Source organism: Pteropus alecto, unplaced genomic scaffold (assembly GCF_000325575.1).
Source record: "Pteropus alecto unplaced genomic scaffold, ASM32557v1 scaffold106, whole genome shotgun sequence".
In the NCBI taxonomy this organism is placed as follows: Eukaryota; Metazoa; Chordata; class Mammalia; order Chiroptera; family Pteropodidae; genus Pteropus; species Pteropus alecto.
Genome location: NW_006442103.1, coordinates 4,164,796 through 4,182,658, shown reverse-complemented (window position 1 = coordinate 4,182,658; position 17,863 = coordinate 4,164,796). Strand labels below are relative to the sequence as shown.

At 35.6% G+C, this 17,863-nt stretch overlaps 1 protein-coding gene across 1 annotated transcript in view; it reads left to right on the top strand.

Moving 5' to 3' along the window:
- PLPPR5 (phospholipid phosphatase related 5) overlaps positions 1-17,701 on the top strand; it is an 89,618-nt gene extending 71,917 nt beyond the window's left edge. The window contains exon 6 of the mRNA XM_006919551.1: positions 17,488-17,701. Coding sequence (XP_006919613.1) covers positions 17,488-17,520 — 33 coding nt within the window. The 3' untranslated portion in view covers positions 17,521-17,701. The remainder of the gene's footprint in view (positions 1-17,487) is intronic.
- Positions 17,702-17,863: the final 162 nt, after the last annotated feature.

Genomic DNA, 17,863 nt, shown 5'->3' with positions numbered 1-17,863 from the left:
AAAAATACTTCTATGCTCTACCAGTATAATTTTACTTTTTAACTACAGTTTTTAAAGCTGGGTATCATTATAGTGGCAAAAACTGCTAATAGTTCATCAGTATCCTTCTCCCCTTCTCCCTTTTAGCAAATGAATTCCCCAAGTCAATATTAGCTACTCCCATGACTCTCCAGCTGTAGTCTATATTTCTCAGCTTCCATTGCAGTTAGATGTGACCATACAACTAAGTTAAGACCAATGCAATTAAGCAGCGGGGTAAGTGCAACCTCTGGTTTATCTCTTTGAAGGCTCTTGTCCTAGGTATTCTCCACCCCTTTTCACCAAATGCAAAGGTAATGACTGGAGTAATCCGTAATTTTTAAAGGTACCAATCCACCTGACAGCCTGAGTTCCTGGATAAGCTCATGGAGCATTGCACACACACACCCTAGGTGGCTCTGAGAACAACAAAAAAAACTCCATCAATTTTCTACAGTGGCTTAGCTGATGGCTGGTAATGATAAATTTCCCCACTGTACAGCTAAGAAAACTAAACTCTCAAGTGGTTAAGCATTTTGCAAAAGTCCATATCATTCATAAGCAGCAAAGAAAATTTATACGATGTAACATTTCAAGATACATACTGATGTGATAAAACGTTTTTTAAAAAAGTGAATAATATGCACAAAATTAGATCTTGCTTAACTTAAAACAATAGAATTTAGAAAGAGATCTTAAACATTATTTTGAAGAAAATGGTCAGGTAGCTATTAGAGTCTTCATTTTATATACCTCTGAAATTATCATTAATTAGTCTCCTCCATTTTAACGTATTTATTTGCATAAGAGTTCTTTAGTAGCCTCCTAGCATTGCCAAATATTTACATTCCATTCTATCATTCTATATATTAAATGTTTAAAAATTCCTGTTGATTTTCTGTTAATTCATTTTTATTTACAGTGAATTTTAAAATATTAGATGGTGAAAGCAAAAAATATTCTATTAGAATCTATAGATTGCAAGAGATCAGTGTTCATTAACTTCTTTCTTTCATTAATTTTTTTTATGACAAATTCATGTGCTTCGTTTTCACTCTGGTAGTTAGGAAGTGAAGGCGATTTGACCCCGATTTGATTCTCCCCTTTGCCCACTGGAGTGCCTTGGCACACACGCTGACGAACCCCGACTTTGCTCTCGGCTCTTTTTATTCCTGTTTCCAGGCAGAACACTGTCCGCACCACACACAGTGCGTGGTGGGCTCCCCGCACTCACACAGACCACAGGACCATCACGCGTCCAGACGCTGGCAACGCAACTCAGGCTTCCCTTTGGAGCTCTGCTGCTGGGAGGATGTGCGTTAGTGTGAAGACCATCACTTAAAGAAAGCCCACAATAGCTTTCTCTTCTTTTTGCAATAAGAAATATTTGGAGTAAATATATTGCTTTTCATTGTAGTTCGCAATGAAAAACGAATGAAAAATTCTTCCCAGAAGCTTGATCTTCATGATTGATAGTTGATGGGTGACATTGGATCCTAGAGCTGACCCTCTGAGTAGAGAAAGGGAGCTCCATGTTTCAGTTTGGTCTTGGGGCATAGACAGTACTTTTAGCATCATTATGCCAAGCTGTCATTTTCTGGTTGTCAGTTTGGTGTGGAGAAAGCAAAGGGTTTCTTTTAGAAGTTATATATTTACATAGTCTTGTTTGTTCAAAGTACATGTTTGATAAAACTATAAGGTACAGAGTATTGCAGCATGCAGGCATTCTTTATTTTTATGTTAGCAATTTATTCCTTAATTGTAGGGACTTTGTCATATAGTTAATTACCATAGTTTATGAGGAAGAGTCATGACTTTTCTGAAAGAGAAGAGTAAGTCTGAGCAATCGTTATATTTGGTTTTATGAAAAGAATCATCCATGGAAACTAGCCCATCATATTTCAATGTCCACTAAATATTTGTTACTTCATTACAGCTGTTCGTAATATCAAATCTTGAAAGGCCTAACTGTATATCAGTAGTGAATTAGTAAATCAATCATGCTACATTCCTACAGTGGGATCTAGTACATTATAGTGTGGTGTTTCTGCTCACAGGTTCGGGAGGTAGACTAGCTGAGGATTTTGGATAATTTGATCTTGGGCAGATAACAAGTGCTCTGTGACTCAGTTTTCTCATTTATAGAATGATAGTTATGAGAGTTCAGCAAGATAATAGGAAAGCACTTAGAATAATGACATTTATCAAACCCTTAATCATTGCCAATCATAATTATTATTACTATTCAACAGTTAAAATGGATGAGGTAAATCAAGATGTAGAAAGTTTTCCAATGCTTGTTGTAAAGTGTTTCTTTTTTTCTTTCTATAAAGAGGCTATATTCACAAATAATTATGTAACTAAAATAATTATAATGTTATAAAATTATTCAATTTTCTTCAGCTGCTCTCCTAGGAAGTCCTGGTTATATTTCCTCATATTGACTTCTGATATGTTCAGATTGATCAAAGTCCCTTAGAAAAAAACCCCCATAGTAGTTTAAATCCCTGTGCCCCTTCTTTATAACTCACAAAATCTTTTTGAAAGTGTTTGGTTTATTTTTCTCTGTCAAATTGTGCATAGAGACCTTGATTGGAGTTCCCAAGCCTTCATGCCCTTGTACTCACAGTCCAGTGTCCCTTGGCAGACCTGCAGTCATCCCCATTTCATGTCGTATCAGTCCCGAGGCCCTACACATGAGCTGTGTGCAGGTACCTCTCATTTATAGGATCCACAAAGTTCCCACCCACCTGAGGTCCTAGGGAGCCAACTTTTACCATAGGTCATGTCAAGTCTTCTTTTCAGACTCATCATTTTCTGGCTCCTGCCCGTAAGGGCCCATGTATCCCAAACAAAAGCGCCATTGGTGCTGGCTTCAGGATGTCTCCCAAAACACAAAGACACTTTTAATTACTCTCAGGAGTTTAAGAAACAGAAGTCTAACTCTTCTTCTAGGAAGTGAAAATGGAAACATTTACATTCATTACCTTTAGTCTCCTATATTAGCAAGAGTAAAGTCAGGGTTACTATCATAATAGCTGTGTCACTAAGAGGGAAAAGTAGAGTAAAATTTTAGCCATTTCTACTAGATAGAGTATAAATATATCCAGTTTGAAGGATGTACATTTAAATTTTTTCTTTGCCTATAAAAAAATTTAATGTGGCAGATGTGGCTAAAATCTTATAGAATCCCAGTAATACCCCAAAATTTCAAACAGTGAAGATGAGAGATAAGCGCACACTCTAAGAGAATGGAGAGTCTATTCTATTTAGAGCTCAATTCAGCACCTTGAACCAACACCATTTTGAGACAGAGATAGCAAATATGCAAATATACACCAAAAGAAAGCCTTTAGATAAGAAATTTTCCTCTGATTAGCTTTCTCGTTAGCATAGGTTCATGCCAGATGAAGCAACTGTTTCTTAACTGAATGGGTACCATAAAATGGGATGGGAATTACCTTCAAGCTACCTTCATTCGAAAATAAAAAACATCGGCCTCCAAAGACCACACCATCCTTCCTGGAGTGGAGGTTATGCTGAACAAAGTAGCAATCCTTCTGATATTTCGACAACCACAGAAATTAAACTATATAGAAACAAAGTGATTTTCCTGGAAATGCTCATGGCCTTAGCTTCTTTTCCCATTCCACTCAGACCGGTAAATCATCAAAATGATTTTATAAAACTATATCCTCCAGCTCTTCAGCTCAAGACTATTCATGAAAACAATTATGGGATCTTTGATGAATCTTCTCCCATTCATTTTAAGAAAATAAACCAAGCTAAATCTATCTTGATTCAAGTATAAATAATCATGACAATTACTTAGATTCTTTAAAATAATTTCATGATGCAGAGAGACAGACATATATTGAGAGCTAGAAAATGTTTCTGAAAAAAGGATTAATGACAAGAAATTTAATTAAATTTATGGAGGATAGCATTTCTTTTCTTGGGTTTCAGCATATATGTTAAAAGAACGGGAGAATAAAATTGACCAGAGAAAAGATAATAGACATGAAAGACATAGCACAGAAATCTAACATATGAATCATTGTAGACTCTAAAGAAGAGGACAAATGAGCTATAGAAATAGAGATATACTTTAAGGAAAGTTTTCTTCTAAATAAATGTCTGAATCTTCAGGCTAGAAGGGTTAACTAGATACAAGATAAAATTAAAATATGTTCTAGAATTTATATATTTCTCAGTGAATTTTTTGAATTTCAATACCAAAGAAAGAATCCTATAAATATTGCAATAGATGATACTGTTGGGAGAAATGGGTTTTTCTTGTTGGAAGCACTGAGCTTTTGAGGTTGTAACATAGTGTACCTCACGAAAACTAATACGCACACGAGGAATACACTGTCCGACTGACCGTTCACTGGCCTCACACTTTCTCCACAACATGAAATGCCAGAACAGAACGGAGTAATGTCTTCTGAGTTTTTAAGAACGAAAATGTGTGACATAAGAATTTTATTTCCACCCAAAAGGTCATTTAAGTATTAAGATAACCATGAAATATTATATATGTAAGAATTCCAGAATTATACTATTTATGAATGGTAACAGAGGATGTTTGCCAGCTCACTGAGCCAAATACATTAATACCTAGATAGAGCTCTCAAATTGGGAAAGTTATATGACTAAATTGGCAGAAAGAATTGGCAGAATATACAATTAATTAGAATTGACTGTGGTAACAGAAAGAGTGCAAAATTAAAAATTAACTTAAGAGAAGATATGTAACAAAAGAAAATAATATCACAATGACAAAATGAGCCAATCAGAGATAGTACCAACAAAAATGTAAAAAGTATGATAATTTCCAAATTTTATAAAGGAGGGACTCGATATCACTGTTCATTCTTGGCATTGCTAACTAGAAAAATATAAGTTCAAACACTTTTTAAAATAAAAGGCATCAAGAATAGTTTAAAACATTTATAAAAGGCCAGTGCCAAAGTGTAAAATATAAACAACACACTGGTCAAAGTGTTGATGTTTGTAGTATGTAAATCATCCTAATTGAGAAAAGGGCTAAGTCCACGAATAGGCAAATCATTAGAGATCAAATGCAAATGGAAAATAAGTATATGGAAAAGTATTCTCTGTCACTATTGATGAAAATGCATGAAGGGTGTTTTATGCAACATGGTGAAGTTGGTGCTTACCTTGTAAGCAATGGGGAGCCACTAAGGAGTATGAGGAAGGAAGTGGCATGTTCAGAATGGAGGATAACTTGAAGGAGGGCAACACTTAAGCAAAACAAAACAAAAGAAAAACCAATCTGGGAGGCTACTGTAAAAACCCAGGTAAATGATACAGACGACATGGACTAGATCTTAGCACAGCCATGTCACATCGTGATGACCGAGCAAGCATCACTTGGCAAAGTCTGCGTTTAGTAAGGTGCTGATCAGAGGCATTGCCTTGGTCCACTCAGGCTGCTCCAACAAAGTACCATGGACCAGGTGGTTTATAAACAGTAGAAATTTGTTCCTCATAGTTCTGGAGGCCGAAAGTCCAAGGTCAAAGTGCTGGCCCATTCAGTGTCTGGCGAGGGCCTACTTTTTATTTCACAGATGGTCATCTTCTCCCTGTGTCTTCATAGGGCAGAATCTGTGAGGGAGTCCCATTTATATGGGCTCTACCCTCATGATGTAATCACCCCGCAAAGGCCTCACTTTCTAATATCATCACATTGGGGATTAAGTTTCAACATTCGAATTGGGGTGGGGGATAAGCATTCAGTCTATAGCAGCGGTTGTCTAAACCGTCTCAATGATTTACTGTGGAAAAGGGCTAACTGCCAGCCAGAGTGTCACTAAGAAAACCATTCCCCACTCCCCACCCCCACCCAAGAAACATGCCGACCTTTCATCATAGCATCTTGTCCTCTCTCCAGAGATTTCTCTTGTTTGTAGCTAATGGATACAGAGCACATTGACATTCCTCCCAGGGGTCCTCCTGTGTCAGGCTGCAGTCACTGCAGCCGCTAAGCACTAAACACTCTTCTCCTTTCTCTTTGCCCCCTGCTAGACCTCGCTCAAAGGCAAAATGCTGACATTCAGATTTGCATAGGCAAGCTCATGCAAATAATGTCTGCATATGTATTATGATTTTTAACTGATGCCATACAGAAAATCTAAAGATAAGGGACACTTTACCTGGCAAGGGAACAAAAATATTTAAAAATAAATGAAAGAATAGACAGGATTTGATAGGAAATGGAATATTTCTAATTGATCTGAGAGGAATAAATATCTACATAGTTTTTTTAAGGTAATTAGAACAAAGACACTATAGTCACTTATGGCTAATTTGGGTTAACTTTGAGAGTTTAGTGGTTAGAAAATGCTTTTTGAGAAAACATTTTTTTGTTTCCATTTAAACTTAGGCATTATTTTATTCAGGTTTATGTGATCTAATCAGTTGAACCAAAAGGAATTCTCTCTTGCCAATGACAAGAAACAGAAGGTAAACTAGGAATAATTTACTAGATTACAGTTTTATAATTTACTAGATTACAGTTTTATAATTTATAATTTGGATAAGGGGCTTTTCACCAACCAGTCCTACCCAAGAAGCTCAGAGTATAAAAGCACTGTCTAACAGAAGCACCACCTGAATGAAAGTGGTAAGTGGTGATGACAGTTCCCCAGGTCTAGAGATGTCATCAGTGTGTACTGTTACAGATGGATATAACCATGTTTCATTCCCATGGCAACTCTAAAGGAAAATTATATAGATAGGAAAGTTCTGAGAAAGTTCACAATGACCCAGGGAAGCAAATGCATTGATCTTTACATTGAATGTTTTGCATATTATAAAATCATAAGGGTCAAAGAGAAGCCTGGACTGAAATTTAGGCAGAGTGGGGGTAGGGTGGCGGGTGGAGAGCCAGATTTTTGCAGCTGCTGGCAGTCCTAGGGTTGAAGCCTGGTTTAGCTACATTATAACTAGGCAGAATTAGACAAATTATTCCTCTTTTCTTTACCTGAAAAAGTGATACAATAATGGTTCCCTTATAGGGTAATTGTTAGAATTAACAGATCACAAATAAACTTCTTGGCGCACAGTAGGTGCTTAACACATATAGTTCTCTCCTGCAAGAACAATGATTCCCTTAATAGGATTTTCATTTTATGTCAGACTAGGATATACTATAGATGTATTTCATGGATTTAAGGTTTATACAGATTGTCTATGTCATACATAGCGCATGTGGCAGAAAATATTATAGTATAAAACGTTGCATACATTAGTGTCATAGCAACAGCAAAACAATCCTGTGGTTTCTTGCCAAGACAAATATGATTATACATTATGGTGCTCTCTATGATAAGTTCCTTTGAAGTTTCAGAATGTTGTCATGAATAACTATGGCAGTCTATTTAAGATTCACTTGCTTTTCTATAATGCAAATCTTTGTTTTACAGAGCTGCTGAACTGTAATATAAATGTTATACAGGACCTTGTCAAAACAACTTTATTAATGATCAGATATTGGGATAGTTAGTGGAACTAAATATATTCATATTTTAGGCATTTTCCCTCAATCTAAGCTTTGAGCACTTATGAAAAATATTTGAAGTAAATCGATGTTTACATGCTGTATGTACTCTGTTCTCATTTGTCTAATTTAATTTTGTTTTAAGAAAGTTGAAAATGGAAGCTTAAAAATTCCAACAGGTGTCAACATTTTAGGTTAAAAAAACGAGCACATACTGTTATTATTATTGCCACATGTAATTTCTCCTGTCTGTGCTCTCATATATTCATATTTATTTCTCCATTATTTATAAATCACAATATACTACAAAAGACTAAAAGCCTGTTTTTTTTCCCATCATCTAACAGACCCTTTATCTAACATCTTTTCAGTAAATTACTTTTGAATATAAATCAGCTTTCTCATCTCATTTGTGTGAATAAATACAGAGTTGATGACTACATCTTTAAATTCTATGATTCCTGCAGTCATTAGTTAAGGAGAGCATAAAACAGTAATGGATTTGAAAATCATTCCCAACGCACATAGTTAGTTACACATGGGGAACCATTCCTACCCACCCATTCAACCCCTCCCTCTCTCAGATTTGTTCTTGTATAGTGGACAGTCCTAAAACACCTCTGAGGCCATCGAAATCAGTTCAGAGCACTATGACACTAGAAAAAAATGTAAAGTTTCACTTGACTGAAACTAGGAAACTAAACAATGGCCACATTTACAGTCTTATGAAACAATGAAACAACCACATATTTTTGTTTGTTGTTTCCATTAAAGAAGCAACAAGCAATTCATGTCTATTGTTTAAAATTTGAAAATCTTGGTAAGCAAAACAAAAATGAATAGGAAGAATCCATATGCCACCATATATGGAAACTTTTCTTCTGATAGCCTTTAAGGTCCATGAGTGCATGTATGTATGGTTTGTGTATGGTACAGGATCTTTCACAGAAGAGTATTTCATGGATGTGATCACAGATCAATAAATAAAATAAAATAATCATGTCAAGCACAACAGTAAAAGCTAATCTTCAGTAAGAGCTTAATATGTGTCTGGAGTTATACAAAGAACATCACATAGAAAATATTATTTTAGTTTTCATAGAAATTATTTGAGTGTATCTTCTTATTTCTGTTTTACAGAGAACAAGACAGTGAGAGGTTAAGTAACATGCCCAAGGTCACACAGCTAGTCTGTGTTCTGACAGAAGAATATAGAACCATATTTTCCACTTTTCATTTCTATATCCATGTATGTTTCATATTTATAACTTCAGAGCTCAAACTCATAATCACTATGCTATACAATATTATATAATTACACTGAAAAAGTTCTAATCCATATAAATGAACCATTCATTACCTTTTGTTAGTCATCAAAGATAACTTTCAGTCCCATTTTCCACCATTAAAAGCAATACTCATAAACATCTTTGTAAGTTCAATAACTTAAGATATATTTATAGAAGTGGAAACACTAAAGAAAAGAAGCTGAATATCCTTAAAGCTTTTGGTTCATGTCCTTCTGTCCTCTCCAGCAGTGGGAAGCATATTGTTCTTAATAATCTCCACCAAGCTTGTAAGGCAAAAATAAATAAAGTGCTTCATTTTAACTTGTGTTTTTTGAATATCTTTCTGTACCTTTATTTTGTATTTTTCTTTTGTGATTGAAACAATTGAGTGTCTAAATAATAATTCAAAAAATGACAAACCAAATTCTAGACATCATTTGGCTTTTAGGCTTAGTTCATGTCATGGCTAATGGTCCTAATTTCTTTTTTAATTGGGGTTTATCAAAGCATAATTGACGTTCTGTAAAATTCTCCTTTTTAGCATACAGTTGTATGAATTTTGATAGGTGCATACCATCATGTAATCATCACCGTAATCAAGTTAAAGAACCTTTCTACCACCCTAAAAAGTTCCCTCCTTCCCTTTGTGGTCAACCCCTCCTTCAGCTCCCAGCCTCTGGCAACCATTAATCTATTTTCTGTTCCTGTAGTTTTACCTTTCATATAAAAGAACTCATAGGTATGATGTAGTATAAGTAGACTCATGTAGCCTATGAGTCCGACTTTGAGGCTGACTTCTTTCACTTAGTTTAATGTACGTGAAATTCATTCATGTTATTACCAGCATAAGTAGGTTTATTTTTTTCTTTTTATTGCTGAGTAGTATTCTGATATATGGATGTGCCACTTTTTTTTTTAATTCATTCACAAATTGAAGAACATTTGGGTTGTTTCCAGTTTTCCATGATTGTGAATAAAGCTCATACAAAATTCATGTACAGGTTTTTGTGTGAATATATATTTTTCTGTCTTTTGGATACTTAGGAATGGAATTGCTGGGTTGTATGGTAAATGTATATTTACCTTTACAAAAATCTTCCCAAAGTATCTGTGTCCTAGCTAATGGCCCTTATGGTTTTGACTAGTTCTGAAATGACTCTTGATGTGGCTTATCCAAATATGTACTGACTGGTACCTCTTTCTAAAAATAGGCAGGTTTTTAAATGAGCTTTTTAATCAGCTACTGGTTATTCAAGAATTTATCATGCACTTCATCCATTATTCACTTCCTCTGATTCTTTTCTGTCAAGTAGCGTTGGCTACTTATTTAGCAAATATAAAGCATTTTTGAAAGTTTAAGAGAAGTGAAATAAATAAGACACCAATTATATGGATTAAAATACTAGTATAAAACAAGGCATGGATACAATTATGGATGAGTTTCCTTTCTTATCATTTGTTATATATAGTAAAATTTTATTTGTAATCAGATTTGTAAATATATGAAATGTAAGAAATATAAAATAAGCAGTATGGAACATTATCCAGGACTCATGAGCTTACAGTCTCATGGGGAGATAATTTCATAAACAAATACAGACTAGGGTGATGATGGGTACGCTAGAGGAACACGTAAGGGGGACCTATCCAAGCTTAACAATACTTGTAACTTCCTCTACAGGGAGATCTGAAGAACCATTAGTGAAGTGAGGAGGTGAGAGTAGACTATCAGACAGAGGAACCAGCTTGTATAAAGATTTAGTTTGGCAGGTGAGGTAAGAGCACAGAGGCAAGGCTTGAGGATGCCATTTAAGAGGATTCGGGTGGGGTCCAGAGTGGGTATAAAAGAAATAGAATTCAGAAGGAGCAAGATGGATAATTAGCAGGCAGGAAATTTTCAAAATGTAGTGTGAGGGAAGTAGGTGAAGAGATAAATTGGGATTTTGCATTTCTGACTGTTGGGATTATAGCTATGAATATTGGCTCAAAGTGTGGTGGACAGGAAGGTCATTAGAGAGATTAAGGAACTTCTGAGAGAGTACCTGGATACTATTGGTTCAAAAACTGGCCACATACATGGAGAGCAAGGGGGACCAAAGGAAGAGACAGACCACCTCCAGATTGGTAGGTGGTGGGCTTGATAAGCAAAAGATCTTACATAGGAGGCTGGTCTTGGGTTGCTGCAAGATGAGTAAATCTCCACACCTGACCACCAGAATCTTAAAAGTTTATATAGAAGCCTTAACTGAGTTCAGCCACATGTACCATCCAGATGACCTCAGCAATACCTTACTCTCTCAGGTGACTCCTAGTGTGGGAATAGTGGGCGGAATGTATATTCCAAGGACAGGGAGAGGGGCGAGAAGACTCCAATTGCTCAGGTCCAGTTCCAGGGTCAACCACTGGTCATGTCCTCTCAATGACTGCCCCCAACAGAGACCCACATCCACCAAGTACCATAAACACATTTATGTTAACAGACTTACATGGAGCTTTAAGTCAATGCATTGGGGAACACTGAGTTAAAGTGAAACACAAATCTCGGCTACAGGGCTTCTCAAATTCCATGCACTGCGAAGCTCTAAGCTAGGAATATAATATGTAGTTATTCCTAGGTTTTTTTGAGCACAAAGATTTCATATTCTTGAGAATCATTCAGGATTACTACTTTTTTAGGCAAGGCTCTTTTTTTCTTTTCTAGAAAAAAAAATGATAGAATTTTAAAGAAAGAATTGATTTTATATATCTGACAATGATTACATTGCTAACCAATCACTATTCCATACCTTTAAGCAGTGGTTCTCAGAGTGGTGTGAAAGGGAATCCATTACTTGCGGCACTTGCAAAAAGGGCAAATTCCTGGGACCCATCCGTGCCCAGAGGTTCTGAGCCCATAGGCCTGGGCTTGGGTCTGAGGGTCTGTATTGTTATCAGGCACCTAAGATGATTTGGACACAGAGCCAGCAGCTGGCCTGGATCAGACTGAGCCTGCAGAGCTGAAACAGTGGATTTTAATATTGGCTGCTCATTAGAATCATCTGAGGAGACTTTAAAAATCCTGTGGACCAGGCCACGCTTCAGACCAATTAAACCCAAGTCTGTGGGGTTGCATCGGTATTTTTTAAAGCTCCCAGGTGATTCCACTGTGCAGTCAAGATTTAGAACCAGTGCTTCTAAAGATTCATTGTGGAAAAACCTTAAGCTCTTTGGCTCCTCTGGACTTGGAAATACTTCATAAGTTCTGTAGCTAATGCTCCAGTAAAAGCTGGGCCTGCCTCTGGTTTAGTTAGCTTATCAGAGAAAGCTGCCTAGAGATTATTTTGTTCTCTAGGGAGAAAAAAATCTCTCAGAAAGTAGCTTTTAGCCCCTTTCTCCAAATAGTACCAAAAAAAAAAAAATTCCTTAATAGAAACAAAGCTCTGAGCTAATATAAAATTCTGAACTTAAACGGAACCATCGTGGAGAAAGAAATAGTTCAAAAAGTCTTTCCAAGAGAATGGTCTATCACATTTTAGCTTTTATGTCTTCATATCCCCAATTTTTTAAAAATAAGAAATTGCCTAACACGAATTTTACAATTAGTTTCACAGCCTCAGGTTCTCTAATAAATTCTCTAATAATTTCTTCTTAAATGGACACATCACTTCTCTTTACTAAAATACTCACCCACTTTACTACCCAGAGGTTGTAACTTAATGGGACAGAGTATTTGAGCACACACTCCAGGCGCTACTGCTTTTCCTCCTTGTCTCTTCTGCCAACTTTACCCTCCTCAGAGGACACAACGAATGGATGAAGGAAGTGAAAAGCAAATAAGGAAGGCTAATATTTGGGATTATGATATCCCTCTACCTTCCCCTGATAAAATGTAGGCAGTATCTTATAACATCAGAATGGTCGATGGATTTAATTACATGACTACGATTCCTTGTCCTAAATCCTTAGTGTTAGATATTTTTCAGGATTCAAAATATTTTATATTTTAGGGAAAATACTGGGTATTCCATTACATAAACACAGACTTGAGCAGTAATTTGTAATCAAAGATGGATCTTTCTTCAGCACAAGTGTGAATTGCCTTACATTGATTCAGATTTGTTTTTTGCCACCAAATGACTTTGTAGCAATCTTACAAGAAATATTTGAGTGTAAAAGTTTGTTTGTATATTAGAATTGTAGACTTGTAGAATTGTGAAATTCCAACCAATTATTACTTCTTAAATCTTCTTGGTTACTTTCTTTCTTTTATGTTTTCTTTCTTTGTTGTTGTTTTTTACTTTTTATTTTGTTTCTGTGGCTTTTATAGATGACTACAATAATATGTTTGAGTGTAAAAGGCACTTTGTGCATATAATCTCATTTAATCTTAATAAAAATCCATTTAAATAGGTAATATTACTTTCATTTCACAGATGATAAAGCTGAGTCTTTGAAAGATTAAATTGCTTGTGAAAATTTCTGTTGTATTAGCCTACATTCAAATGCTCAACTTCAAAGTCCACTATATCACACGGCTTTCTTACCAATAGATTGAAGACTATTGAATTAAAGATATTTTATGCACAGATCTTATTTTAAGTTGGATTATAACCTAAGCAGATTGCTCACAACCACCTATTAAAACACAGAAGCTGTTTATAATCATCGTGAGAGGAAGAAACTAGAGGAATATTTAACCTTAGCATTTGGTCTAACAAAATAACAACACAGATCTTTAAATAGACAGGTACTTTTTCCAAGTAAATAAGTCAATATTTAAAGAAACACTAAAATAATATATAAAATACATTCTGTAGGTGTCCCGAATCCAACCTTTTGAGAATGGTCACGAAGAAAATTCACAGGGAAGGCCCTTTAAAGACTGTCTTGCAAGGCTCTTCGGATGGATAATGGGAATAAGCCGCTGTGAACACCTTCGGTTAAGGCAATAAGCGTATGTGCGCCAGAGCGCACTGGGGTTGGATTTGGCTTGCGGAGCTGAGGCGAATACAGAAAGACATGTCCTTCTGTGCGGGTTTCTACTGCAACCAAAAGGGACCTAAGTACTAGGTTATTGTTGTGCTTATTATTATTTATCTTTCAAATGTATTTTATTTTTTTTACTGACTTTTCACTGTGGGAATTTAGCATCCCCTAACCAAATAGCCCTTAACAGGATAATTGCTTTTCTTGTTTTCTTATGTGAAATGCTCTTTTTACATTTGTCTTTTTTTTCCCCCCCTAAGGGAAATGGTGAGTGGCACATCATGTGAGGTGGCAAGTTGTCACAAATTTTTCATGTCATAAATGCATGACAATTTTGCTTTTAAAAGTTTTTCTTTTTAATTACAGAATATGTTTTCTGCAAATGGAGATATAAAATAAAGAGTAAAGATTTTCATGTAGAACTTTCATGTAGAGCTTCAAAAATTCGCATTTTATATTATAATAATAGGATTTACCAAATTTAAGAATCTAAAACTACTTTTCAGAAAAAAAGTGCTCGTTTTAAACAGGAACTCTGCACTCAAGGACTGGATTCAGTATTTTGCTCACTGACGTGCTGTGGACTTTGAATGAACACTTTCTAATGGCTGTAGAATTTTCTTATTTTTAACTCTTTGGGCTCAAGTTCTGATATCTCCACTCTAAACTTCTGTATGTGTAATTGTGGAAGACACCAGTAACTGTACTGATGAATTATATAACTACATTTTTCTTGTGACTCTGAATTAAACTTTTATGCATGAGTTTTTGGTTTGCCTACTGTGTGTTTGCACTATCATCTACCACATAGACTTACTATTACATATTAAGAATTCAGCCTTGTAACCCGATTTGCATCACAAGGAGTCCATTCTTCAAGACAGGTGATATGAAAATATTAAATGCAATTCTAGTTTTATAATAATTGAGAAAAATGCTGATGGGAAAGTGAACACTTCTTGAATAGGAATTATGCCATCTGGATAGTACAAATTATACATTCACATACTTTGTCAATGTAATTGTTATAATATAGAATGATGGAGTCTTATAGATGGCTAGAAACTTGAGTAATTAGCTTGTCCTTCCTCCAGATTCCTTCAGGGAAAGCTACCCCTATCCTAGAAGAGAATTAATACCATTTTAAAAAGTCAACTGAGATAAATACTCCATCTCTTTCATTCTGTGGTGTGGGTTCATTTGCTCTTGACAGTGAAATTAATGAACAGATGGCCCCTGTGCTATCTGCATACTCCTTCCATGCACTTAGAACCTCGTATTAAATTTCCTCTTTAAATTCCTCTTCTCTATGCACAGCCATACCAATATTTTATTTTCATTTGTTTATTTCTCTACTAATGACCACCCTTAAATGATAAGCCCCAAGCAGGACCCTTTTTATTCTATTCAAATAGAAAAGTTATCTCAGAGGTTAAAACTTAATGTGATATAAAACAGAAAGGGTGCTAATCAAAAAAAAGAAGGCATTTCCCCAGAGCCCTGGAACTTAAAACTGTAGTCAATCTGGAAATACTGTTATCCTGTAATTTAACTTGGTAATGACTTAGCATACGGAAGAGGGTAATAGTATTTGTAATTTATGGGAAGAGAAAGGGAAACCCATTGGCCACTAAAACATTATTTTAAATACCAGGACTGAATCCAATTTTTACCCAATAGCACACTTAAAGTTATATGTTCAAAGCCTTATTTCTAAGATGACATTATGCCCCTATTTGGGACAGTCTCAGTTTAAGCCTGTTGTCTGTGTATAAAATTAGCATGCCTTTTTCCCCTCAATATATATGGGCTTAGATGATAATTTACATGGTCGCCCTAAGTCATTGAATATTTTTGGTCGCTTGCTTTTACTTCTGCTTCTGTCCTGCCTTGCACTGATTATCAGTGATTCGTTTCTGATACTTTCTCTGATTTATTATGATTTTTAAATATTTTTCTTCTCCCTTCCAAAGTGATGGTTGTCCCCTTCACTTAGGATCATCTTCAGCAAATTTAATGAGCCTTGTGGACACTTCATTACCTAGGTCAAGGGAACACTGATACCCAGGTCAATGGCCTTTGGAACGCCCCCATCCATTTTCATTTTTACTTTCTTTTTATCTCTTTTTCTTTCTGTTGTTGTTTTTTTTTATACTGTCACATTTTCACCTTTTATCTAGCACCCACCCCCTCCCACCCCGGTTGCCACTGATGGTTAATCTTCAATTTATATCTTAACACTTTTCCAGCAATTACTGTCTGCTAGGTCCCATTCGGAGGTGTAACATTCCTGTCAGTTTTGCACTGAAACACTGTATATCAAATTTATTTTCTCAGTTCACAGATTTCAAGTCCTCACGGGGCCACTGGAAATAAAACTACAATGTACTGTTTCTACAGTTCTTATGGCTTTTATTCAATCATAGTGCATTATGTCACTCTGACAAGTCTTTTTTGTCCTAAAGTCATGCTTGCACTTTTGTAATAAGAAATCAAGAAAACGTAGAGATGATGAGCTGAATTTCCTAACATTTTCATCACGTATTTTTTAAATGGGAATTTAAAGTTTCTAAGGTCTTATCTGGAGTTACTGAAAAAGTCAACATGCTCTGCTCACTACTCACTTTTAATGATACTGTTTTTCTCCAAGTTTAAATGGGTCAAACCTAGAAAATAATGTCGCAAGCAGTAGTCAGTGATATCCTCCTAGTTGTTGCTTCCTATGCTTAAATTCAGTGAAAACCAATTTAATTTCTTCACGTGCATTTTTTAAACGTTTTAACTAGTTAAACATTTTATATTTTAACTTGAAAAGAGCTCATGTACATGGGAGAAATCTCATGGCATGCATTCATTACATGAGATTCTATTTATGTTTTTGATTTATAAAGAGTCAATATGAAACTACTATGACAAACATTTGAAACAGGTAAAAAGATAAAACCCTTTTGTAATGCTGCTGTTATTCACTGGGGCTGTCACTTTTGTTAGATCTTGATGTAACACTGTATATGTCATGATTAAGTCATATCCATTTTTCACTGCAGTATTTCAGCAGCCATGATACGGCCTGTTGCATGTCTGAATCCATTTAAATATTAGTCATTCCACAGGATTTCTTTGTACTCAATTCTGTTGCTTTAAAGGAAAAAATGTAAAAGGGCTCTGTGAAGAATTCTGTGGTTGAGGTAGACCACACAGATTTCAGTCTGTAGTCTGGGTACCAGCATCACAAATGAAATATTTGAGTAGGTCTTTGTCAACTAGCAAATGCCATTTCAGTATGAGCATTTCACCACTTCATTCTGTGCCATCTGTCTCACAGGGAGCAATTAATCTAAAGCTCCAACATGCTAGCATTAGAATTCCATTAACACTGAGCAGAATATTAACGTGTCTGGCATTACCGCTTTTATTCCTCCAAATTTCAGTGTTAATTTTGCATAAAGCAGGTACAACATTTTAACCTATTTGGTTAATTAAGAATATTGAATAAAATACATAATTGGCAGCTAAATTTATGTAGTAGTACATAGAACTTAGTTTAATAACGCTGTATGTTTTTGCAACGTAAACATACGTGAGCTACGGCTTTGTATTAGGCTAACGATGTTTTGTAAAAGCACTCACTATTTTGCAAAGTCAAATTTCCCCAAACCCTGACTTTGTAATTTCTTTTTCTGTTTGCAGAACCACATCACCGCCTTTGCAGAAGTCACATGATATTGAAGCAGATGGTTTTTCACTGCATTGGACATCATCCCTTTTCACCATCCATTCGTAACACCCAAAGTTTGTTTTGATTACAAAAGAAGTTTATAAAGTTGTCTAATGATTTTTATAATTTTAAAGTCAGTGTCAATGTATCTGTTTCCCCCACTAGACTGTGAGCTCCTCAAGGGCAGGACTGTGTCTTTCTTCTCTGTATCCCCATTACCTACAACAAAGCCTTGCACAAAGTACAAGTTCAATTAAAATGTGATGATGGAATGAACGAACTAATTCTGAAATAAAACATCCACTTCAGTTTCTCACAGAATCACTGAGGCTACATGAAGAAACACCC